Source organism: Rhineura floridana, chromosome 3 (assembly GCF_030035675.1).
Source record: "Rhineura floridana isolate rRhiFlo1 chromosome 3, rRhiFlo1.hap2, whole genome shotgun sequence".
Lineage (NCBI taxonomy): Eukaryota > Metazoa > Chordata > Lepidosauria > Squamata > Rhineuridae > Rhineura > Rhineura floridana.
The window spans coordinates 99,916,763-99,942,266 of NC_084482.1; the positions used below are offsets into that span (position 1 = coordinate 99,916,763).

General features: G+C 43.7%; 1 protein-coding gene across 6 annotated transcripts in view; it reads left to right on the plus strand.

Annotated features, from left to right (window-relative positions):
• Positions 1-21,121, plus strand: part of MEIKIN (meiotic kinetochore factor) — a 53,988-nt gene extending 32,867 nt beyond the window's left edge. For all 6 annotated transcript variants that reach the window (XM_061621911.1, XM_061621910.1, XM_061621914.1 and 3 more), the window contains 8 exons: positions 1,137-1,173; positions 4,574-4,635; positions 5,378-5,472; positions 8,256-8,435; positions 15,378-15,461; positions 16,668-16,793; positions 18,464-18,587; positions 19,734-21,121. In XM_061621911.1, coding sequence (XP_061477895.1) covers positions 1,137-1,173; positions 4,574-4,635; positions 5,378-5,472; positions 8,256-8,435; positions 15,378-15,461; positions 16,668-16,793; positions 18,464-18,587; positions 19,734-19,780 — 755 coding nt within the window. In that variant the 3' untranslated portion in view covers positions 19,781-21,121. The remainder of the gene's footprint in view (positions 1-1,136; positions 1,174-4,573; positions 4,636-5,377; positions 5,473-8,255; positions 8,436-15,377; positions 15,462-16,667; positions 16,794-18,463; positions 18,588-19,733) is intronic.
• The last annotated feature ends 4,383 nt before the right edge of the window (positions 21,122-25,504 follow it).

Here is a 25,504-nt window from a genome sequence, read left to right on the forward strand (position 1 = left end):
CTACTTGTGAGCGCAGGAGCAAGTTTTCCTGCTGGAGTTGCTCCATGGTCAGCACTTCCCCCACTCCTTTGTTGCCTGCTTTGTTTGGGCTGACTGCAAACTGTCAGCTCTACACTGCATCAGCAGTGCCAGGGGGGGCTGGAAATTCCTGGTCTTTGGCAGGGAAGGAAAGTCCTTAGCCAGCAGTCGGGTTGTAAATCTGCCAGGCCTATCCGAAGCGTACTTGCCGAGTCAGAAATCCAGAAGCGAGGTCAGTGGAGGTCCGGGATCAATTGCCAAGGAGGTCAGTCAAAGAGATGCTGCAGGGAAACTAGGTCTACACAAAGCCACGCCTGACGTTGCAGTCAGCAACAAGCTGCAGCCAAGGTGTGCCTTATAAAGAGCAGGGTGGACAGCAGGTGTGAGCCCTCAGCGTTTGGGCCTTAAGGAGACAGGCCTGCCTCTCTTCTGGCTGACCTTCTGCTGTCTACGTTCTGCAGGTGAGGGGGGAGTATCCTGTTCACTGTCTGTGTCTGGCTGCAGGGCCTCTGCTGTCCCTGGGGTGCTCTGCAGCTGAGGGGCAGAAGGAGCTGGATTCTCAGGAGGCTCCTCCGTGTCTCCTGCTGCTCCTGGGTCTGCTGCTGTTACTCCCGAGTCGTCCTCATCTGAGGAGTCCTCTGACGGGGCCATGACACCAATAAACATGAAAGAGGAGAGTGTTAGCTTCTGAAAAGAGTCTTCTTGATGGCTGACTCACCTCCTTTCACTCTGATTGCTTCCAATCATCAGGAAAGGACAATGAAACATGTTAGAAGACTCTTCTCAATCGCTATCACACATCCCTTTCATGCTGATTAGTTTGTGGGATGCTGGAGTCATTGGGACCCTGCTCCCAAAAAAGTGAAGGGTCTAAGACCCCCCGAGACCGTGGACCACTACACGCCTGACCCTGTCTTGCCACTTCTCCCCTGCAAATCACTATTCTCCCACCACACCTTGAGCAGAGAAACAGCACCCTGGGTTCCCAGATCCACAGTTGATGCTGCTTGCTTAATTTGGCCTAAGATTATTGACAAGGGATAATACTTAACACTATGTTGTGTTGTTAGGATCACTGCTTTATTTTGATCCTACTTCTCGCATTTAATCTCTTTTAGAGACCACTTTAGGAGGCCAAGACCAGAGCGTTATGAGGTAATGCAGACTATATAAGCAGAATATTTTTGTGACTGCTCATTTTAATAAAGATTTTGTTTCCCTCATGTTGGTAGTTTTCACCAACATACAACAGTAAAATTATTATCTGTGTGAATTAAGAGACAGTATTTATGCAGTTTTGCTGGATCTGAATGTTTCCTTGCACATCTAGGTCCCAATCTAAAATTAATTGCACATTGTATATGGCTATTATGCCTGAGTATCTGTAAGAGATCAATCCTATTGCATGGGTTAGAGGACTTAATTTAGTCTGCCCTCCTCAATAGGCGATTGGTGAAGTCAAAATTACTTATTCTGCCCTCAGCATGTGGTTTCAGTGATATGGACTGCACACACAATACCCTTTGTCCACATAATTCTGAATGAGATCACCATTACCTGATCACTATGTGTGAGTGCTGGATGTCAGTTTCATTTTATATTGTACCCTGCAGTTTTTCTAAATAATCCAAAACCTTGAGCCCTTCACATTACATTTTTTACGTGTTTTGTATTTTATTATTGTCAGTCACGTCAGGACACCTCTGGATGTGTGAAGTGATATATAAATAAACTAACTATGGCTGCAGCCCAAACCCATGATCCTCCAGATTCTCCCAAGGAGTGATGCTGATCTCACTCCTGTTGCATAGAGCTCTTTGTTCGGAAAGCACAGGCAGACAAAAGTGCCACTGGCAGTAGCCTGTGGAAAGCCCCAAAATGGGGTGTTACAGAGAAGGGAGGGCCCGAAACAGCCTGGAATCCACTAGTTCTTGAGCTGGCCGCATTGCCATCACTTGCTGGCACTGGGCCCAATTCAGGCCACATCATTATGCCAGTTCCAGGCTGGCATAGCGCAGAGCAGGATTTTGTCTTCCCCAGCTAGCAGTGGAGCCACTCCGTCATGCCCCATTGCTGCCCAGCTGGGGTTAGATTTGCTCTGTCCCTAATGCTGGGTCACTTCACATGATGTTGTCTTCCCACAATGGCTCCCCAAGGAACATCTGATCCAGAGCCAGCACCAGGTGTGACTGAGCCCTTGGGCACTAACCTGCCATAGCCCAACTCCTGCCCCCCCCAGTAAAGGTGGCACAGGGCTAATAAGCCCACCCGCACACCCCACCTCCCTCTCGTGTCATGTGAATGACGTGTGTGCATGCTTGCCATCAACCAAGATGGGGGGGGCATTAGCCCCTTAGGGAGGCCTCCAGCACCATCTTGGGTGATGGCAGGCATGCCCGCACCATATGCATGGCATTCACACTGACGGGAGAGGTAGGTAGGGTGTGCAGGTGGGCTTATTGAAGCACACATAGTCTGAATTGGGGGGGTGCCTGGGAGCTCCCTCTCTGCAATCCATGGCAGGATTGGGTTGCAGGACCCAACTCTGCTGCACATCACAGAATAGGAGCACCACCCTCCTACCCTAAGGAGGGGCCCTTCAGGGACCCTCGGCCAGGGCCCAACTGGCCGCCCTCTGGTGCTGGCTCTGATCTGACCAGCGAATATCTGTTATGAACTGTGTATTTCATGAGCCTCTATTTGGGAGTAACTGCTTTGATTTTGGCAGCTACATAAAGCCCTACCTCAGTCATGGACATGGGAAGCATTATCTGTAGCCAGGGAAATCCCCTTTCACACACACACACACACAGACAATTATATAAATGCATTTGCCGGTGGAGCATACCATTAAGACAAACCTGAAGATATGAATCAACCTATTAGGGCTGTGCTCTGTATGTGTATAAATCACAATTAACAAACGAAATAGGGCTTATTTGGGCTTATTTGTATGCTATCCAAATTGGAGTGAAGCAGCTTCAAGTCTCTACAGAGGCAATTGGCTAGTCCTGAATTGATTTGTAGAGATTTGTACAGATCTGTAACTCAAAACAGTCTCTAATAAACCCAGATGGGGTGTCTCTGAAATGGAGCAATTAGAAATGTTTGGTGGGGATTGGGTGGCATTTATTCAGCTTGTATATGTTTTCTGTTCTTTTCAGTCCCTGTCCCGCCCTTATTTCCATTTTTTTAAAAAGGTTTGTTGTCTGTGTGTTTTATTTTATTCCATTCTGATTGCTAGAAATTACTAAAACTTGTGGGCATATTTAGCCACAGCTTTATGAATTCAGTATTATTATTATTATTATTATTATTATTAATTTCCAGTTGCTACCCACAAACAATAAGAAGCAGTGACTTTGTGCGGTTACACATTTATCATCATCATCCAGCCAAACCTTGGGGGCATATTAGCCAATATTCTGACTTAAGAATTATTATTATTGTTGTTGTCATTTCCAATTGCTAATGACAGTTAATATTATTAATATTAAATAGTATTTGTCCCTTACTCACTACTGCTGTTGGCAGTCTGCCCTCTATGTGATAGGATCTTTTTTACAAAAATATTTCTTGAAAAAAGCAAAATGTACACGTGGCTAGCATCCCCTGGAGCTACCCATCTAAAATTTGGCAGGGTTAATCTCCTCTGTAGGAGTTACCATGTCATCAAATTTCATGTCCCTAAGGTCGCTGATTCATAAGGTCGCCATGAGTCGTAATCGACTTGAAGGCACATAACAACAACAACATGTGCATATTACCTCCATGGTGCTGCCAGTCTGTGCCTGCCTAATGCTACCCACTTGTGTCTAATATCACAAATCTAATTTTTAAAAACCTTCTTTTTTCCCATAAATTTGAAGAAAGGAACAGGAAACACAGGAACGTGAAAATTGACATGACTGAGCATTGTCTTTTTTAAAAAAGTTTTTTTGAACAAGCAAAATTTAAAGGTGACTAGTCTGAAAGCTCCTGGAGCTACCCACCTGACCTTTGGCAGGCTTCATTCCCTCTATAGAAGCTACTGTGTCACAAAATATCATATCCACACGTAAAAAAACAAAGCTGTTATGTCCGTTTTAATTTTAAAACATTCTAAACTTTAAAGGTGGCTAGTATGAAAATCCCTTGAACTATCTACAACTTGGCATGTTTAAACCTCTACATAGTAGCTACCACATCTCCAAATGTCTCTAGGTCAAAACACAAGAAAGTTACGGCAATGTAAGTCAATGGGATTTCAGGAGATTTGTAATATCCAGATTGTGATATGTATCTGAATTGGGTCTGACTGGTCTGAATCTGTGCAGATTGGATTGGGCCTGATCTGTATTTACAGATCAGATCCACAGATCAGCTCCAAATCAGATTGGAGGAGGGCACGCGTGCACAACCGACTGACTCATTAGCCCACATATCTTCATTAGATTCCTAGTGCTATAGACCAATTGAGAAAGAAATAACTTTGATCTTAAAAAGTGAAAACTTTTATGAGCAGCTAAGCTTATCACTACTTTTTTGCTTTCTTCTTCTCTTTCCTTCTTTCCAGTGACAGACAGTCAAAGCAGAAATTGCATTCTAAATTGACAAATGCTTCAACTGTAGTTGCAGGTAAATAATCCTCTTTAAAATAAACAAGTTGCAAATTATGTGATGTGATTCACAAATTTGTTTTTGCTTCATGCTGTTAAAATAGTTTCGTGTCACAGGGCCTGCGTATAGCAATAAGAACCCTTTTTTACCTGGTTGGCTTGGTAGCCATCCTGACATTGAAATTCCCTGACTCAAACAGATGCAGAGCAGAAGAAAAGGTGAGCATGGAAGCTGGAACTAAAGCAGAACGGGGGAAGTAAAAATGCCGCTCCCTCTTCCTGCTCAGCCAGGCAACTGGAAGACTGCGGGGTGTAGCAGGACTAGTGGACCAGCAGCAGAGGCCAGCCTCAGATTGGCTGCTAATAGGGAAAATGCTGGGCATTTTTAACTGTGGCTCCTCCTGGCTGCAGAGTGACTGCACCCCAGTCCTCCTTGGTTGCCATGGTGACTGTTTGTGGACTCTTAAAAACTGATTCATCCAGAGTAACTCCCCACCCCATTTTCATAACCACAACCACAAATACCATTTAAGAATATCGTTCCACCCATGCGGGGGGGGGGAATTGAGTGAAAAGGACAGGCTATATAGTGTTGAATGATAAAAAGCTGAGAAACAGAGGCTGAATGAATGGCTCCACAGATCAGCCCATAAAAGATTCTGCACGTTAGCCCATGACCTCCAAGCTGCAGTGCAAAATTGAAGCTGGGAAATGGTTGGGCCAATTTGCTCAAATTGAAGAATATATTTTCTTGTTCTCAGGGAAACAAGTGTGCAAAGTTTTGTCTGCAAAGGAAAAAACGCCTGAATTGCAATCTTCTGGAGCCTCCTTGTTGTCTCTAAAACGAAAAAAGCAGGTGATACATATAATGTTCATAGACTGCCTTGTCTGAATTGGGATACTGCTGTAGTGGACAGGCAACCACAAGCTGTAGTGACACTTCATCCTGCTTGCAGATAAACCTGGTCCAGAGGGCGATTCCCAGTGGACTGGAGTCCCTTCATGCATCTTCTGCACGAAGGAGGCACCATGTGCTTACCGGAGGTGAGATGGGGCTGTACTCCTGTCTCCGTCCTGGTTTTGGGCACACTACTTGGTCCCACCTTCAGACAGATGACCATGCTCATGTCCTGGACCAGGCATCATGCCTGGGGGCAGGGCTAGGAGCACAAAAATCACATGATGCCACCTTCATGCCAGTAATGTGTGAAGGGGCTACACTTGATGCTACAACTGCAGGATGGGTGCATGACCATTCCATGGCTCCACAGAATATCATGCTAGTATTAATGACTGCAAGCTTATTGGTCCAGGGATTATAATTGATAAGTCTTACTTTGTAGGCAGGACCTCTATTAATGGCTGAACTATATGTTACTTCAGCAAATGTGTTTGCCAGTTAATGGTAATTTTGTAGTGGGAGAACATTTTGCAGAGAGAAGTAGCAAACAGAGTGGAATTGTAAACCGTTCCCATGCTTGCTGAGTCTTCTCTGACAGTTCTTCCCAGGTTCCCCTTGTCCCTGCCCCCCTTTTGACTTATTTCCAGTCATGGCTGATGGACGAAGAAAAAACGGTTGTAATTAAGCAGTATATAAATTGTTGAGATAGATAAATAATAAAAATTGGCTGGTGGGAGAGGTTGCTGAGTGGGAATTAGCTGGGGAATGGATTATGTTTTCCTCTTCCTCCCACTGATTTTCAGGTGCAAGTGCCCCACCTCAGTGTAGCGGCTTCACAAGGCAAACAGGGAACCCTTAACTTGCCCCATAAAATGTGGTCATACCTTAAAACCAATGGTATTGGACCAATGCCAAAGGAAGGTGTCCAAAAAGAAAAGCCCAATCTACATCAGGATGCCCGGTAACTCAGTGGGGCTGCATACCGTGGGGAAGGTTAGAGCAACTGCTTTGCATGCCGAAGCTCCCAGGGTTGGTCCTCAGTGTCTCCAGGTAGGGTTGGTGGGAAATCCTGGAGAGCTGCTGCCAGTCAGTTTAGACAATGCTGAGTTAGAGTAATAGTCTGACTTGGTGTAAAGCAACTTTCTGTGTTCCATTACAAGTTGAATAATTTGGGTGGCTAATGATTTCAGCCTTAATAAGTTTTAAGTGTGTCTTCCCTTCTTTCCTTTAAAGCTGAATTTCAAGGCCACCTCATGCAATCATTTAAACACCTCCCTTTGGAAGGAAGGGTAAAATATAAATTTAATCAATAAATAAAATATCAGAATTCAAATTGCCCCTTAAACCTGGCCTAAACAGCCACCCAAATAAAAATGTTTTCCTATGGTTCTGGTAATGCTTAGGATCTAGATTTGGAAAATCTTTGGAGAGGGAAGCAGCTATAGTCCTGAGGTATACTCAGAAGCTTCTCATTGTGCCCTGGTGGTACAAATTTGGTTTTCATGTATTTTAGGAAGATGCTCTCAGCTAATCTTTCTGCACAATATGAAACTTCTTCCCATGCAGAATCTCTGTCCAGTGACTGTTACTGTCCTAATAATACGACATGGTTGCTTTTTCTTCTGTATGACTTCCTAAATAGCTGACAGTGTGAGCTGACTGAAAGCCATACTATGCCCTTGCATAGTTGGTTTTTCATTCACAGATAGCTGGTGTGGGGTATTGTTTTTACAGTCTTGATCAAAAACAGGGGCACCTGTTGCTTGCAATGGGAGGAAAGCTATTTGTTAAGGGGAAAATGACCTGTGGAAAGGCAAACTACATGACAAACGTCACATCTGGTTTGGTCCTCGCATAAACCACGCATTACACACTAGAATTTTGGAGTCTAGAATAGTCAGTGTGTCCTGTAGCAAGAACATTTTGGACAAATGCCGTGTTTTCAAAATAGGTCAAGTATGTAGGTGGCAAAGCATGACACTGCAAAGCATCAAACTGTATCGGCTGACCATCTTGTGTGGACTGTGATCCCTAGTGCTTGTGTAGTGTAGTGAAGCAACTCAGACTGCATGAAGCAACCTTGATTTTAAATCTCATCTCTGAACTCACGGGGTGGCCTTCAGCAAACCACTACCACTGTCTCTCTCCCCAATACGAGGATAAAAAGGTGGGCTACGTTACGCTATTGTTTGTAAGAATTAGTGAGAACAGATACAGATGGGGAACAAATTTACTTCAGTTTGCATTTAAGGCAAACTTACCTGCACTTTCTGAAACAAGCTGAACCAAAACGCAGCCATCCTTCGAAATTCACACTTCTCCAAATTTTGCAGTGCAATATTCCAACCAAGTAATGTGTACAGAAATTCATAGACTAGGTTAAAGTGTAAATTCATAGACTAGGTTAAAGGTAAAAAAGGAATATATTAGTGGCAAACATGTGCTTTGCGAAAATTGTGTATTAGACAAAATTGCGTACAAAAATGTAAACATTGCAAGAAATTTGCACTAAAATGCCGATAAAGTCATGAGGACTTCCTTTTTTAAAAAAATTGCAAACTGATGTGGAAATGTGAACTGAATTTAAGATTGGAAAAACAAGAAGAGAAACTGAAACTGACATCCCTAAGAAGACGTACACAAAGTGCTTTAATCATTCAAAGTTCTATCTAAAATGTTATAAGTATGTTCCTTACTAGTGTTGATGATAGTGCTGTAAAATGCATCTCTTGCTGTAGACTGATGATCAACCTCAGAAAATGAAATGCAGGAAGAAAGTACTATTCAAAAGTGGATTAGAGAGCACATCCTCCTCATCCTCTCCTGATGTATTGAATCCATCTGGGAAAAGCATGCTGGGTGCATGTTGTGGGATTACAGACAAAATCTTAGTTTCCTCACTCCCAGATACTGATGTGGTAAGTTGCTTTGTTGTGGTATTCAGCCACTAAGCTTTATAGATGCATAGGTTATACTATAAGAGATGCATAAGCTATACTGAATGGTGCTATAGGAAATTACAGTGTGTAAGCTGGCCGCTGACAAAAGTGACACAAGTTAAACTAGGGATAGAGAACCTGTGGCCTTCTGGATGTTGTCGGACCCCAACTCCCATCACCCCTGACCATTGGCCATGCTGGCAAGGACTGATGGGAGCTGGGGTCCAACAATATGCAGAAGGCCACAGAGTCCCCTTAAAAGTGTTTTAATGTGCCCAAATCCCTCAGCGATATGTTTTCTACAACAAGGTCTATCAAGGCTGCCTATGATGGCCAATCGTTTTTCAGCCTTAAGTTCAAAGGTTGTGGCCCCAGTCTAGAGATCCATAAGAGCAGTGGTGCTCATGGACTCCTCCTTCTCCTCAGAAAATAGATTATTGCGGAGGGAGAAGAATGATTGCATTGAGCAAATGCAGTCTAATAGGGGATCTTTTAGATTTGGGAATTGCTGGATAGCTGGGATTGCTGCTGGTAGAAACTTTTTGCGCAAGTCTTCCCAACCCCCACCACGGCACGCATACACAGAACCACATGCCTACAAGATGTTTCTTTTCAATATCTCCCACCATTGATCAAAGTATGGTGGTTCTTACAAGAGCTGTTAGTGTTAACAACTGTTTTATTGATCATTGCTATTTTATTTTGTGGTTTTTATTAACTATTGTTAGTAGTTATCAGGAAACACATTGTGAGCTCTTCATAAATACAATCCATTGTTCAAAAAGGGGCCAGTATAACCTGGAAATTCATTAATACCCTAATGTTGTCATATATCCTAAACTCAACCCCACATTCATATTGCTTTGGTGTATTTGTTATCCAGACTTTTTATGGCTGAACATTCTTGAAAAAGCTATGCTTTCACAACAGTGCAATATCATTAGAACAAAATGACAGAAGGTAGTATTTTCCCTCATTTTTGGGAGATCAGCATTGTCTTTCCTTCTCCATCCCTTCCTGGTAATCAATAATGGATGAGGGCTGGATGAAAGACAGTATGCTGAAGCTGAATCCCGACAGGGCCAAGCCCTGTTGGTGGTGGTTCCTGAGTCCAGCAACTGAGATGTCCGTATACGCTGGATGAAGTTGTACTCTCCTCAAAGGATCAGATGCTTCTGGAGTCATCTCTGTCACTGGAGGCCCAAGTGGCTGCAGTAGCCATGACCATCTTTTACCAGCTTCAGCAAATGTGTCTGCTGCAACTGTTCCGGGATGAATAGGTTTGCTGCTTTGATTCATGACTGGTAACCTCAAGATTTGATTACTGCAATGTACTCTATGTAGGGCAGTTCCAGAAGCTGCAGCTAGTGCAAAATGCAGTGGCTATGGTGCTGAGTAGGCATCCTACCATGCTCTTAAAGAAGCTGCAATAGCTGCTAATATGCTATTGGGCCAAGCTTAACTTTTTTGATTTGACATACAAAACCCTAAACAACTTGGGACCAGCTTAGCTTAACACATGTCTTTCCCTGTATCAACCTGTCCAGTTGCTATGATCATTGGATAAAGCCCTCCAGCTCATGCCGTGGCCTGCAGAGGCTCATGTAGTGGGGAGAAGGAGGGCCTTTTTGTGGAACCATCTCCCTTTGAATTGCATTTTCTGTCTGCTGAAAACTTAGTTTCTGAAGCCTTTGCTGGCCACTAATACTAGTTGGTTTCATTAATCACATTTGCTGTTGATCTGTTGGCTGCTGTTTTTATTCTCAGTTTTAATTGTATTGTTCTTCTGTTTTTTTGTACATCATCTTGTTACGGCACATAAAAGGCAGTATAGAAATATAAATGAATAAAAATCTGTTTTTATTACATTGGGGTTTTTTTAGGTAGGCTTTTTCTAACTAAAGGGACACCTCAAATATTTGAGTCTGGTTCAGATGCTGTAAAATCCACACAGAATGCACCAGAGGACTTGTCATCATGGAAGAAATAATGTCCCAGTTGGTGCAGTTATGACTTGTGTGAGCATAGTGAGTGAATTGTAATAGCTGCTAACGTGGTCACTCTTAGATGCGTCCACAAGGACGTTTGGTACAGAGGATTTAATGGTACCTGAAACTGATGCTAGGTATAAAAATGTACATGTCAATATGTGTAAAAGCCAGTTTCCAATATTCTGTCACACTCGAGTGGAGGGATGGTGAATGTATGGCTTGCAGGCTGAATTTGACCCACCAAGCTACTTTTAAGTGGCCTGCCAGAACCCAGCAGAATTGGGTGGTTTTTTTCAGCTGCCTCTGGCATGGTGCCACTGCTATTATTTATTTATTTATTTTATTTGTATCCCGCCCTTCCTCCCAGCAGGAGCCCAGGGCTGCAAACAAAGCACTAAAACACTTTAAAACATAATAAAAACAGATCGTAAAATACATTAAAACAAAACAGCATTAAAAACATTTTTAAAAACAACCTTAAAAAGGGTTAAAAACATTATTAAAAACATATTAAACAATTCTGACACAGATGCAGACTGGGATAGGTCTCAACTTAAAAGGCTTGTTGAAAGAGGAAAGTCTTCAAAAGGCGCCGAAAAGATAACAGAGATGGCACCTGCCTAATATTCAAAGGGAGGGAATTCCACAGGGTAGGTGCCGCCACACTAAAGGTCCGTTTCCTATATTGTGCAGAACGAACCTCCTGATCAGATGGTATCTGCAGGAGGCCTTCACCTGCAGAGCGCAGTGATTGACTGGGCATATAAGGGGTAAGACAGTCTTTCAGGTATCCTGGTCCCGAGCTGTATAGGGCTTTGTATGCCAAAACTAGAACCTTGAACTTGGCCCGGTAGCAAATGGGTAGCCAGTGAGCAGTCTCACCACCGCATTTTGCACTAGCTGCAGCTTCTGGACCAACCTCAAGGGCAGCCCCACATAGAACGCACTACAGTAATCCAGCCTAGAGGTTACCAGTGCGCGGACAACAGTGGTCAGGCTATCCCAGTCCACAAACGGCCGCAGCTGTCTCACCAGCCAAAGCTGGTAAAAGGCACTCCTAGCCACTGAGGTCACCTGGGCCTCTAGCGACAAAGATAGATCCAGGAGCACCCCCAGGCTACCGACCTGCTCTTTCAGAGGGAGTACGACCCCATCCAAAGCAGGCAACTGACCTATTATCCGAACTCGGGAACCACCAACTCACAGTGCCTCCGTCTTGCTAGGATTCAGACTCAGTTTATTGGCCCTCATCCAGCCCACCACCAAGTCCAGGCAGCGGTCCAGGGCTTGCACGGCCTCTCCGATTCAGATGTTATGGAGAAATAGAGCTGGGTATCATAAGCATACTGCTGACACCTCGCCCCAAAGCTCCTGATGACTGCTCCGAAGGGCTTCATATAGATGTTAAATAGCATGAGGGACAAGATGGTACCCTGCGGCACCCCACAGCACAGCTGCCAGGGGGCCGAAAGACAATCACCCAATGCTATTCTCTGAGACCGACCCTGGAGTTATGATCGGAACCGCTGTAAAACAGTGCCTCCAATACCCAGCTCACCAAGTTGGCCCAGAAGGATACCACGGTCAATGGTATCAAAAGCCGCTGAGAGATCAAGTAAGAACAATAGGGTCGCACTCCCCCTGTCCTTCTCCCGATAAAGGTCATTAATCAGGGCAACCAAGGCCAATTCAGTCCCATAACCAGGCCTGAACCCAGACTGGGATGGGTCAAGATAATCTGTTTCATCCAAGAGTATTTGCAGTTGCTGTGCCACAACCCTCTCAGTCACCTTCCCTAAGAAGGGGGTATTTGCAACCAGTCGGTAGTTGTCACAAATCAATGGGCCCAGGGTGGGCTTTTTCAGGAGCGGTCGAATCACCGCCTCTTTCAAGGTGGCTGGAACCACTCCCTCTCGCAATGATGCGTTGACCACACCCTGGATCCACTCGGTCAGACCCCCTCGGCAAGCTTCAATAAGCCAAGAAGGGCAAGGGTCAAGAGGACACATTGCTGGCCGCATCATCGCAAGCACCTTGTCCATGTCATCAGGCCACATCAACTGAAACCGTTCCCAAGAAGTTGCAGCAGACGTTGCACTGGACACCTCATTGGGGACTACAGTAGATGTGAATGGGGCATCAAGATTGCTATGGAGGTGAGCAACTTTACCCTCAAAGTGCCTTGCAAACAATTCAGAGTGGGCCTCCGAAGGGTCTAAGACTCCATTTCCTGGAGTTGATCTCAACAGACCCCTGACAATACAGAAAAGCTCTGCTGGGCGGCTACTTGAGGATGTGATGGAGGCAGAGAAGTGGGCCTTCTTCGCTGCCCTCACCCACACACAGTAGGCATGGTTATGATGTTTTACTCGTGCCCAATCAGCCTCACAGCATGTCTTTCGCCACTTGCGCTCTAGCCGTCATCCAGCCTGTTTCATTGCCCTTAGCTCACTGGTGTACCAAGGTGCAAGCCGGGCTCTACAGTGCCAGAGAGGGCGCTCGGGGGCAACCGTGTCCAGAGCCCGACACACCTCACTGTTCCACAGTGTGACAAGGGCTTCAACAGGCTTTCCTGCTCTATCTACTGAGAACTCCCCCAGGGCATTCAGGAATCCAGTGGATTCCATTAGGCTCCAGGGGCGGACCATCTTAATCTGTCCACCACCCCTGCAGGGAAGGATCGGAGCCATAAGTCTAAACTTCACCAGGAAGTGATCTGACCATGACAATGGGGTGACATCCACCCCTGCTATCTCCAGACCACCCCTTCCTCCATCTGGAGCAAAAACCAAGTCGAGGGTGTGCCCTGCCCTATGTGTTGGGCCAGTAACAAGTTGAGACAGCCCCATGGTCGTCACGGAGGCCATGAAGTCCCGAGATGGAACACTACAGGCAACCTCAGCATGGACATTGAAATCACCCAGCACTATCGTTCTGGGCTCCTCCAACGCCACAGCCAAGATGACCTCCACCAGCTCGGTCAGAGAAGCTGCCGGGCAGCAGGGTGGACGGTACACCAGCAGCAACCCTAGTTTACTGTCTCCTCAGCCCAACACCAGATGCAGGCCCTCACAGCCAGCTCCAAGACAGTGGTTTCCTGGTGACAGGGATGGAAGTTCTGTAGACCACAGCAACTCCTCCCCCCCCATCCTTGCAGTCTGTGCTGGTGCTGCACCGAGTATCCAGGTGGGCAAAGCTGGGTCAGATCAACCCCTCCAAGCTCACCCACCCAGGTCTTGGTAATACACACCAAATCGGCACCTTCATCCACAATCAAGTCATGGATGAGAGTGGTCTTATTATGTATCGATCTGGCGTTAACAACACACACAGGCCAGTGGGCACAGCAGATGGGCAACGAGGAACCAAACCATGAGAGGAGTGGCAGCAAGGAACAAGGTGCAGATAGCCTTGCCTTCGCCTTCTCGGGTAATTCACCATCTCCCCATTGCTATATTTCCCTCTGCCCATAATCACTGAAATTGGGGTGGCATCACCCATGTTCCTCCGTACTTGGACTCCTCCTAAATATCTGATATGGGCCCAACACAAGCCCACCAACAAAGCCTGCCGGAGCGAATTATCCCAGTAGGCCTCTGCAAGGATTGGGAACAATCACACCCATTCAAACTTTTTCACACAGGGGCCATCTACTCCCCCTCCTGTCTCACACCCAGGGAGGGCCAGCCTTCTGCCAGTTACAGACTCTCACTCTGAAGGCATCTGGTGACTTTCTCCTCTCATTCAGTTCACTGCACAGGCTCCCACCCTGTGCAGGAACTACACATGCACCACATGCCCTCCCTACCACCAATCTCCTCTAGACTGGTTTAACAGAAAATAAATGAAAAAACAACAACAAGAAAAGGTAATAGAAGGGGGGTAGTGCCCTCGCGATTCCCTAAGGGGCTCCCCAAGGGCAGCTGGGCTTTTATGCCTCCTGGCAGCTGTTGCAAGGGGATGCGAGATTAACTGCAGCCTCTCTCTGGAGCAAGGGCCAGGCAGGGGGTCCCAGTCCTTGCAGCACTTACCAGGGACTTCACCTGTCTGGACAGACAGCCGCCCAAAGGAGCTAGTAGCAAGCACCCAGATGCCAGATACTCACTCCCAGGGCAGGCCTTCCTCAGTCCCTTCGTGCTGCAGCTGTTCCCTAGGAGATCTTGGTGCTCAGCAAACAGGAAGGAGCACTTCAGTGTCTTGTCAAATATGTTCACTTGACATTCTGCTTTCAGAATAAATTCAAAGTATCTTAAGATGGAAGCAAAACATGCTATTCAGAGGAAAATCCAGTTATCTGTTTAAAAGGGATTTCTCTTCCATAAAAGAATTCAGTTTAGACATAAAGGTGGAAATTGAATAGGGCTGCAGGTAGATGTTTTGTATTTATTTATTAATTAAATGTATATCCCACCCTTCCAGAAGGCGCTCAGAGCGGCCAACAAAAACACTAAAAACACTAAAAACACTCTAAAACATTTTTTAAAAAAACTTTAAAATATATTAAAACAAAACATCTTTAAAAACATATTAAAATACAACATCTTTAAAAACAGATTTTTTGGAAAAATTTTTTACAAACATCTTAAAAAACAATTCCAACACAGATGCAGACTGGGATAAGGTCTCTACTTAAAAGGCTTGTTGAAAGAGGAAGGTCTTCAGTAGGCGCCGAAAAGATAACAGAGATGGTGCCCATCTAATATTTAAGGGGAAAGAACTCCAAAGGGTAGGTGCCACTACACTAAGGATCTGCTTCCTATGTTATGCGGAATGGACCTCCTCATAAGATGGTAACTGCAGTGCAGAGCATAGTGATCGACTGGGTATATAAGGCGTAAAATAATCTTTCAAGAAATGAAATATTTTAAAATTAACAGCAAAAGAGATTGCTCTTGCTATTTGCTTCTGATAATCCTGAATGTCTTTACAGGAGATTGGTTCCAGAACAGTGAACATGAGAAAGAATAAAGCATTGCTAACAAGTACAGCACTTCAACAGCCAGAAGATTTAGAGGTTAGCGAAATACACTACCATCTGTGGATTTTTTTACCCTGTGTGACTGAGAAAAATGCAGTGAAATGTGTTTATATTAAAAACATCAGGCTGTTGTTGTTTATCAGTTTCAAATAGCCTTTTCCAAACCAGTTTTGTGGGCTGAAAGCAACAACTTATTTATCTACATAATTTCCTGGCTTTTGAAATGTTTCTTGGTGTGTGTAAATAGCTGTTTGGAAACCTGAGGGCCACTTTAGGCAATACCTTTCCTACATAGAAAATGACCTTCACACAGGAAGAAAAATTACCCAGCTTCGTATTAAACTTGCAAATGTATGGAAATGACTGCTGAAGCTTCTAAATGTGTGGTGAAATAGATACTTGTGCAGTTTTCACACATGTTGGTGGACATTGTGTAGGGAAAAGGCTGTATATCTTAGCTTATCTATTGTTAAAATCACAAACTAATCTGTTTCCCACTTGTTTTTTTAGTTGTTGTTTTTAACATTGTGTATCTCTTCTTAGCAGCACACAGGGAAATGCATGGTTGTCTCCCCCATTTTATTCTTGCAATAAGTCAAAGAAGATAGATTAGGCTTCAGAGAGAATGACTAGCTTCATAGTGAAGTGTGGATTTCATCCTAGGTCTGTTCCAGGGATGGGGAACCTTAGGCTCTCCAGATGTTGCTGAACTACAATTCCCAACATCCCTGGCTATTGCTAGGACTGGTGGGAGTTGTAGTTCAACATCTGGAGTGCCAAAGGTTCCCCACTCCTGGTCTATTCTATTATATTCAATGTGCTACACTAGCTTTTTTTAATGGAATCACAAACAAAACTGAATCTAATATGCCTTATCAGTAATTCAGATCAATTTGAAGATTTACAGATAAATGTTCAGAAATTCACAAATATTACCATATTAGATGTTCATGTAGTTCACACACAAAAAAATGCAAGTGTCCTTTTGTTTTACTTCTGATAAACAACTACAGTTACCACTTAGGGTCATGGTGGCATGTGGGGAGAGAGAAAAGCTGACTGACCTATGACAGTCATGTACTGATAATGAGGAGGCTGAGTCTTCCTCATGACCCAATCAGGTTTAAATGCAAAATTTAGGATGAGAGAGGAGCTTCATTTGAAAGCTTGCTGCACCTTTCTCAAGGATCTTAAATCTGTATTAATAAAACTTCCTTGCATGTTTCTTTTGTTTTGGTATAGCTGGACTTGTCATCAGTGCACAAGGTCTCACTCAGTGAAGATTTCTTGCTAAACACCAATAGCTCATATGTAAATTCAGAAGAAATTGTTCCTGCCTCCTTGTCTCCAGAAAGCATCATTCGTCAGGTTATATATCTATTATTTTTAGGGGCCCACAAGGCCTTGAGTTGCTGTGTTTCTGTGCTTTTCTATGTTGCATACTTGTCTATATTTTCCTGTATATATCTGTTTCTCTTGTCATTTGGCTTTGGAAGAAGTGAGGCTGTCCAAAATGTTGTCTATGGAGCCATGATGAACTTTGGGTTGGCTGGCTGGTTAAGTACAGCAGCTGACATTTTTTTAAAGAGTTAAAAGCTTTGCATAAATTTTTTAAAAATCCTACATTACTCTGCTTTAACAACCCTCTCCATGCAAGAGCTCTTCAGAACTGCGCTGGAAGTGTTCTGTGCACCCTCACGTGGAAAGGCCTATGTAAGACATATTGGAGGACACAAAAAAACACCACAAAGAAAGGCCAGTGTGAAGCTACAAAGTTTTTAAAAATGTACAAACAAGAACAACACCATTTGGCCACCTCTTAATTATCATTTTTAAAGAGAGAGAGAAACCGCTGTCCTCCCCCATATAAGGGTTTATGGAAGGAATAGAATTCCCTTTACGTCCCTTAAAAAAAAAGTTTCTGGATCTAGTCTGCAATTTAGCAGACTTAATCCACTCTAAAAGAGCTCTTGTATCTGTAAATTTCATCCACTTAGGCCAAAAGATCAAAAGTTATAGGTGTGTATAGATGTCTCTATTGTGAATGGGAAAAGACAGAGCCTCACTTTATACAGAATAAGTTGGAACTCAAATATAGATCAAAGTGGAGAGAGCAGAGTGACTCAGAAACAGATTGATTTTTTTTTAATGTACAGAGGCAGACACAAGGTGAATCTTGTTGGCCTGTGCATATCTCTACCATTTGGCATCATTCACAACCAGCCTTTGCTGCAAACTTGCAGAACTCTTTGTTTCTTTTCAGAGAACCCTGTAGAGGGGGAAAAAAAGGGATGGTAGCCAGTGCACTAGGATTAGCGCTAATGCAATGGAATTTCCCCCCTCTTCCCTCCACACATGCCCACGTCATCCCATAATCTGCTCTGGAGGGTTGGGGAAAACCCAGAACAGATTCAGGGGGTATGTGGGGGGAGGAAAGGGGGAGAATGTTCCTTGTACAAGGAGAAATCCTTGTACTGACCAAACATTCACCTTTGCACTAGGTTGAATACAACCCATTATGTTTGCAGTGAACACTTCTAGGGGCTGGACACATCTATATTGGCCCACTATCCTACATGCAGGGCTGTCTTTCAGTAACATTAAAACTATAGTGTTACATTAATGAGCTGCAGCAAGCCTTGAGCTTGTGATCTCCCTTTTACCTTTCCTCTGGTACTGCCTTGAAAAGGGGACTGGAAGCTTTTGGTTTTGGTTTTTAGCTAACCATAATTCCTCATTATATCCAAACTTGAGGGATCTCTACCTAGTTTGAATGATGCTTTGCTCAAACAAGTCAGGATCCAATATGATTTATGATCCCGACTTGCTCTCAAACGATTGTTGAACTTGGAGTTCCCTGAGTTCATACATTAACAAAGGAACTCTGGTTGCTGTAAAAGTAGAAGCAAATGCTACCAATCTCATCCTCATGGCCTTCCAGAGGAGAAGAAGGGAGAGAGAGCACATGCAAGCCCAAAGCTGTTGCATCATAATTCACTGTTGCATCCAATCCCAGTGTTTTGGTCCATTTCTTTCAGTGTCTGCGTAACCCACCAGAAATTTGCTCTGTCATAAAGGCTTCGCCTGGATTTAGACCATTGAACATTCTCCAACATCCACTGAATAGAAAAGTATTATTCCCACCACCAGGAGCAACTGAAGGTAAAAGGGAGGGATAAAGAAAATTTCCTTTTTGTGAGAGTTCCTTACATGAAGAAGAGTAAATATTTGGTTTGGGGTTATTTTTTGGTAAACTGTTGTAGCTCCTGTTTTGGCTAGAAGAATCCTTGGAAGGGTAGGCAAGGCTGCAAAACTTCCCTCCTCAGTTTGAATCTGTAGCACAAATTGCTGGGACTTGAAAGAGCCAGTGGGCTTGGGTTCAATTCCCTGCTCAGCCCTCAGCTTGCCAAGTAACTGGGGCAAATCAAGATCTCTAACACTGAAATCATGATTTCTAACACTGAAAGTGGAGACTAGCATAAGTAGGCTTGAAAAGTTTAATCAATCTTATTACATTAATGAGCAACTACATGTTTTAAGCCGCTATTCTGTGCTCACTTACTTGGGTGTAAGTCCCGTTGAACTCAATGGGATGTACTTCTGAGTAGACTTGTATAGGATTGCACGGTCAGTTGGTTATACTGACACTGAGAGGCACGTGTGTGTTGAAGTATTTCCCTTTTTAAAATACAAGAAGTTAAAAAAAACATTAGAGATGCTCTTTTCTCTTAGCAATGAGTGGTAACATGTTTGTTTAAATTCTGATCTCACTTCCTTCAAAATAAAAATATTATGATACTTTTAAAAATAACAAAATAACATACAAAGGCCACAGTATTGATGGATAAGTTAGTATAACTCAACTCTTTCCATTTGTTGTAACAATGCATTTTTAACAGTTGCTCCTGAGTTAGTCTGTTTGGAATTTGGATTGAGTTGAGGTATCCTGTTGGCTGAAGAGTGAGTGGGTGGGTGGGCAGGGTGGGTGGGCAGCCCACCAGTGGGATCCCTACCAGCAGAGCCTGGCGGAAAGCCTCCAAACCAGGGTGTTCAGAGGGCAGGACAAGGCTGAGCTAGCACCATCTGTCATTGTGTTCAGTACCTGTGCCAGCCTGGAACTGGTACCAACATCAGGCTCAATCTGCCTCCCCCACACCACATGCTGCTGCAAGTAGCTGAGCTGTGGATGTGGTGGTGGCTGTACTCAGCGGCTGCAGCAGGAAGTTTGGATTGTTCCATAAATCAGTTACATACATGTTTCTCCCAAAAGTAGAATTAATTCTCAATGCAGATTGATTTATTTTTCAGATATTATTACCAGTTCAAAAAACTGGGTCTACAATAGTGACAGATGAGCACTGCCGCTGGTCTCCAGAACATGAAAGAAGATAGTTATGTGACAGCAGCAGGGTGGCGGGAGGGGGAGACAGAGTGGAGCACTTTCTGGAGCCCTCTACAGCAGCCTTCCCCAACTTGGAGCCCTCCAAATGTTGTTGGACTCCATCTCCCATCATCTCCAGCTAGCAGGTCAGGGATGATGGGAGTTGTAGTCCAACAACATCTGGGGGTGGACCAGGTTGGGGGAGACTGCTCCACAGTTACATTGGATGGGCAGTAGATTCAGTCAAAGAAAGCAATGGACACCTAAGTCCTATATGAAGAAACGGGACTGATGTTCTATATATTATCCTTATTTCTTATTGATTTCAATAGTTATTTCTTTCAAAATTTCCAAAATTATTTGTCTGTCTGTCATACATAATCTTCTAAATTGCATCTTGTTGTTGTGACAGAGTATTTAAAATACTTGCCTCAAAAGACATAGTCAGAAGTTTTATTGCTCCCAAGAGGAAAAGTATTTTGTTTCTTTAGGGACTGTTCTCTAAGCATTTCTTGTTAAAAGAGAAAAAGTGGAATTTGAGAACATAGAATGGTAGGAAGAGACTGAACTACACATTTGGACTTTGTTAAGTTTGTAATTTAATTGTATTTTCAAAAAAGATACTGAAAAATTACAGTTAAGGAAGTTTTTTCTGGTAAGTAAAAGTAATGTCAGGAATTGTAACAGCTTGCACCAATGTCATTATTTTAGTTGATGTTTTGTGTATGCCACCATCCTGTATTGCAAAGCAATACCATGTTCTTAGCAGCACATTCTTGTCAAATCTGTGTTGAATATTCTTTTAGTATTCAATATTTAGCAAAACTTATTAGCCTGATCCCTGAAGCCAGTTAATTTCAAGTGCTTCTATTTAAGCCCATTTAGGACAACAGCATCTACTTTTAAATCTTAATACTTTACCTTGGCTGGTCTTGTGAAACTGACTTGTATGTGAATAGGCCTATGGATATAGATGTGAAAAGTTAAGCTGTAGAAGAACTAGATAGTTTTTGTTGGTGTCATACTTCTTAATAGAGCTACTTGCATTTGAATTCAATATGAAGTTTGAACCTTTAAGAATGACTTAAGAGTTGCTCCGTTCCTACTTAGTGGTTTTGTGCAAGTGGCCTCTGTGATCTGCCCACTTAGGGGAAAAAAAAGTATCATATGAAATTCTGTCAGTGACAAAAAAAATAGCGGGTTACTGTACATTTTGATGTGTAACTGTTTAACATTTTTTTAAAAATGAAAGGTGGTGGAGAGAAACCTGCCCAAGACGTGCACCGCTGCAGAAGCATGCATAAATAAAAAGCACAGAGGAAACTTTTTGATAGTCTTCATTTGTTTAAAATGGAAAATCATTTCCACCTGCGTGCACTCTTCCTACCATGACTCACAAAGGGTGGGAGGAAGGCTGGATGGTCTAAAGCTAACTTTCACTTTAAAATATAAAAGGAAAGAGTAGTCAGGAGACATAAATTATGAGAAGAACCTCTTTGCCTGAGTTTCAGTCTTGATTCCAACCTGAACTGCTGATATCTGCCTCTGCTTCCTTTCACTTATTTTCAACCATCATTCAGGAAGCTTGAGTCAGCCCCTGCAGCTGTGTCTTTTACAGTGCAGCTTAACACAGAGACATTAGTAGCTTGTTATTTGTCTCTGCGCTGCAAAACATTTTACTTGTTTGTTTCTATACATCAAGTTGCAGTTAAAGGCAGAAGAATAAGTGTTGTATCCAGTGAAGTTGTCCCGCTAGAGCAAGGACTTCCACCTGTGTAATCGGACTTCTTCCCCTCCCCTCTGCCTGCACACCCTCCCATCTGCTCTGAAGGTTTGGGGGAACCCTCATAAGAACATAAGAAGAGCCTGCTGGATCAGGCCAGTGGCCCATCTAGTCCAGCATCCTGTTCTCACAGTGGCCAACCAGGTGCCTGGGGGAAGCCCGCAAGCAGGACCCGAGTGCAAGAACACTCTCCCCTCCTGAGGCTTCCGGCAACTGGTTTTCAGAAGCATGCTGCCTCTGACTAGGGTGACAGAGCACAGCCATCACGGCTAGTAGCCATTGATAGCCCTGTCCTCCATGAATTTGTCTAATCTTCTTTTAAAGCCGTCCAAGCTGGTGGCCATTACTGCATCTTGTGGGAGCAAATTCCATAGTTTAACTATGCGCTGAGTAAAGAAGTACTTCCTTTTGTCTGTCCTGAATCTTCCAACATTCAGCTTCTTTGAATGTCCACGAGTTCTAGTATTATGAGAGAGGGAGAAGAACTTTTCTCTATCCACTTTCTCAATGCCATGCATAATTTTAAACACTTCTATCATGTCTCCTCTGACCCGCCTTTTCTCTAAACTAAAAAGCCCCAAATGCTGCAACCTTTCCTCGTAAGGGAGTCGCTCCATCCCCTTGATCATTCTGGTTGCCCTCTTCTGAACCTTTTCCAACTCTATAATATCCTTTTTGAGATGAGGCGACCAGAACTTTACACAGTATTCCAAATGCGGCCACACCATAGATTTATACAACGGCATTATGATATCGGCTGTTTTATTTTCAATACCTTTCCTAATTATCGCTAGCATGGAATTTGCCTTTTTCACAGCTGCCGCACACTGGGTCGACATTTTCATCGTGCTGTCCACTACAACCCCGAGGTCTCTCTCCTGGTCGGTCACCGCCAGTTCAGACCCCATGAGCGTATATGTGAAATTAAGATTGTTTGCTCCAATATGCATAATTTTACACTTGTTTATATTGAATTGCATTTGCCATTTTTCTGCCCATTCACTCAGTTTGGAGAGGTCTTTTTGGAGCTCTTCGCAATCCCTTTTTGTTTTAACAACCCTGAACAATTTAGTGTCATCAGCAAACTTGGCCACTTCACTGCTCACTCCTAATTCTAGGTCATTAATGAACAAGTTGAAAAGTACAGGTCCCAATACGGATCCTTGAGGGACTCCACTTTCTACAGCCCTCCATTGGGAGAACTGTCCGTTTATTCCTACTCTCTGCTTTCTGCTTCTTAACCAATTCCTTATCCACAAGAGGACCTCTCCTCTTATTCCATGACTGCTAAGCTTCCTCAGAAGTCTTTGGTGAGGTACCTTGTCAAACGCTTTTTGAAAGTCTAAGTACACTATGTCTACTGGATCACCTCTATCTATATGCTTGTTGACACTCTCAAAGAATTCTAATAGGTTACTGAGACAGGACTTTCCCTTGCAGAAGCCATGCTGGCTCTGCTTCAGCAAGGCTTGTTCTTCTATGTGCTTAGTTAATCTAACTTTCATAATACTTTCTACCAGTTTTCCTCAGAACAGATCGGGGTGGAGATGCATAGAGAGAGGAGAGGGAGTAGTACCACTGTGCAAGCGGAAGTCCTTGCACTAACGTGACAATTTTATTGGACATAACCCAATATCAATTGGCAGCCATAAATAAACCCCCTTCTCCCCAAAGACCACTGATGCTGGGAAGCTGGCTGAGACCCATTCTTTGCTATCCTAACCAGAAATCTCTGGTGTTAGCCTGCAACTTGAAAAATAACAAATTAAATATATATTTATCAAAAATACATTTCCCCATCTTTCAACTAAAAGGGACTCAAGGCAGCTTACAGGTTTTTTTAAAAAATGACAGAAAAAATACACCAATACCATCACAACTGAGGAGAGAGAAATTACCAGTTAAGTGTGCCAACTAATTAGCTAACCAGGCCAAAGAAAAGTATTTTCCCAGTGGCGGAAGGATATCAGAGTGGGAAAACTTAGACTGCAATCCAATATACACTTCCCTGGGTGTAAGTCCCATTGAATACAATGGAGCTTACTTCTGAGTTGACATGTATTGGATTGCAGCCTTAGCCTGTCGTGATGGAGAGAATTCCGGAACTGGGGTACAGCTCCCAAAAAAGCCTTGTCCCACAGCCCAGACAAACACAATTCAGATTTGGTAGGACTTGGAGACTCTTTAGAGATCTCAGTATGAGATAGAATGCTTCCTTAATAACCATGCAAAATGCAACACACATGATGCCTCCTAACCTGTAAGGTTAACCCTTACAAGAGGGAAATGAGGTGTCATGAATGAAGTTACCAAACTTATACAGAGCTAATCTTGGGTCAGTGGATTCTTCTAGTTACAGAATCATACAATTTTTATCATTTTCAATGGGATGCCATTGATATGCCATCAGCACTAATGTTCTGGCCACAGCCGTTTCTGTTGCATCACTGACCTGCTGTTCAGTTGGGATGAAATTTATAGCCACTGAAAATAATTCAGTTCCTAAGAGAATGAACTCTGACTAGTGCAAATGCCTGATTAAATTATTTTTTTTCAACCTAAGCTCACTCCTCTCTCTCACACACACTAATCTTTAATATACATATAATAGTATAAAGCTGGTGTAAAGTTTACTATATGTGAATTGTCAAAGTTCAGCCCTGCCCAAGCCTAGAACATGAGGTTTTAGGATGCCCCAGCAAGACCCCCCCCCGAAGATCTCCACACTGCCAGTGATCCCAAAGAACTGTTGGAGGTTGGTGTCAATGGCCTTATAGGCTCTTCCCAACTATACTATTCTATGATCCCTACCCAAGAGCTGAATATCACCACACCAATTGTCTGGGTTCCTGGCCATCTTTCAGACCCCCCTCTCTTGTCTTTCCCAAGACCACAGGAGCAGAGGAGACTGTGAGCCCAGCAGAAGTTTCAGGGCCACCACCCAAAGTGCTTGGCTGCCTGTACTTGAGGCTACTTGGGAGGAGGGGAAAGTATATGGAAGCACCTGCTGGGATCAGGTCAGGGTGGAGAGCCTCCATGTAACCTCCTAATCTGGGCTGTTTCATTCCTGAAACAGCTCCCTTGGATCACCAAGTTAACAGTCATCGTGAATGGGGAAATAGAAGTGCTTTTTGCACTAGTAATATATAGAAACTAAGTATTACTGCAGAGGTGGGAAGCACCGACCCATAGGTTGGATCCAGGCCCTGGAGCCTCGCCATCCAGCCTGTAGCACCTCAAACTCCCCCCATCCCCTGCTGCAATTAGAGCCAATGGAAGGCTTTTTTCAAGCTTAATTCTTGCAGGGACTGAAAAAGCACAGCAGAGGAGGAAAGAGTTAACCCTTCCCAGCTTCAGTCTTTAGGAAGATCAACCTCAGCTCCCAGAAATTAGGCTTGGAAAAAAGCTAATATGCTTTTTAAAAAAATTAATTCGGCAGGGGGAGGGTTGCCATGCCATTTTTGGTCCAGTGGAAATGAGGCCCTTGGGTCAAAAAGGGCTCCCCAGCTCTGCATATTTCTTGGTACAGGTTACTAAGACAGGAAAAGTGCCATCTTCTACAAATGGGGGGTGATTGCAAAAATTTGTCCTTCCATCTACCAGCTGCGTTCTTCATCTAATATGAAGGATGCTGCTGGATTCTGAACTGGTGACAGAAAGAGGTTATAGCCTAGATGAGGATTGACAAATTAGAGCTCATTCTACACAAGGAAAGATGTGTTCCTGTTCAGGAGAGAGATGGACTCTGTAACAGAGATCCATCCTGTGTCAGATGGGGTTGTACACAGGTTCGCAGTTAGGAACTGTTTCTGGATTCAGTTTTACATCTGGATGATCAGGTTGCAGAAGTGATCAGGAATGCCTTTCCTCAGCTTTTAGACTGGTATACCACTTGCACCCATTCCTGAAGAAGTT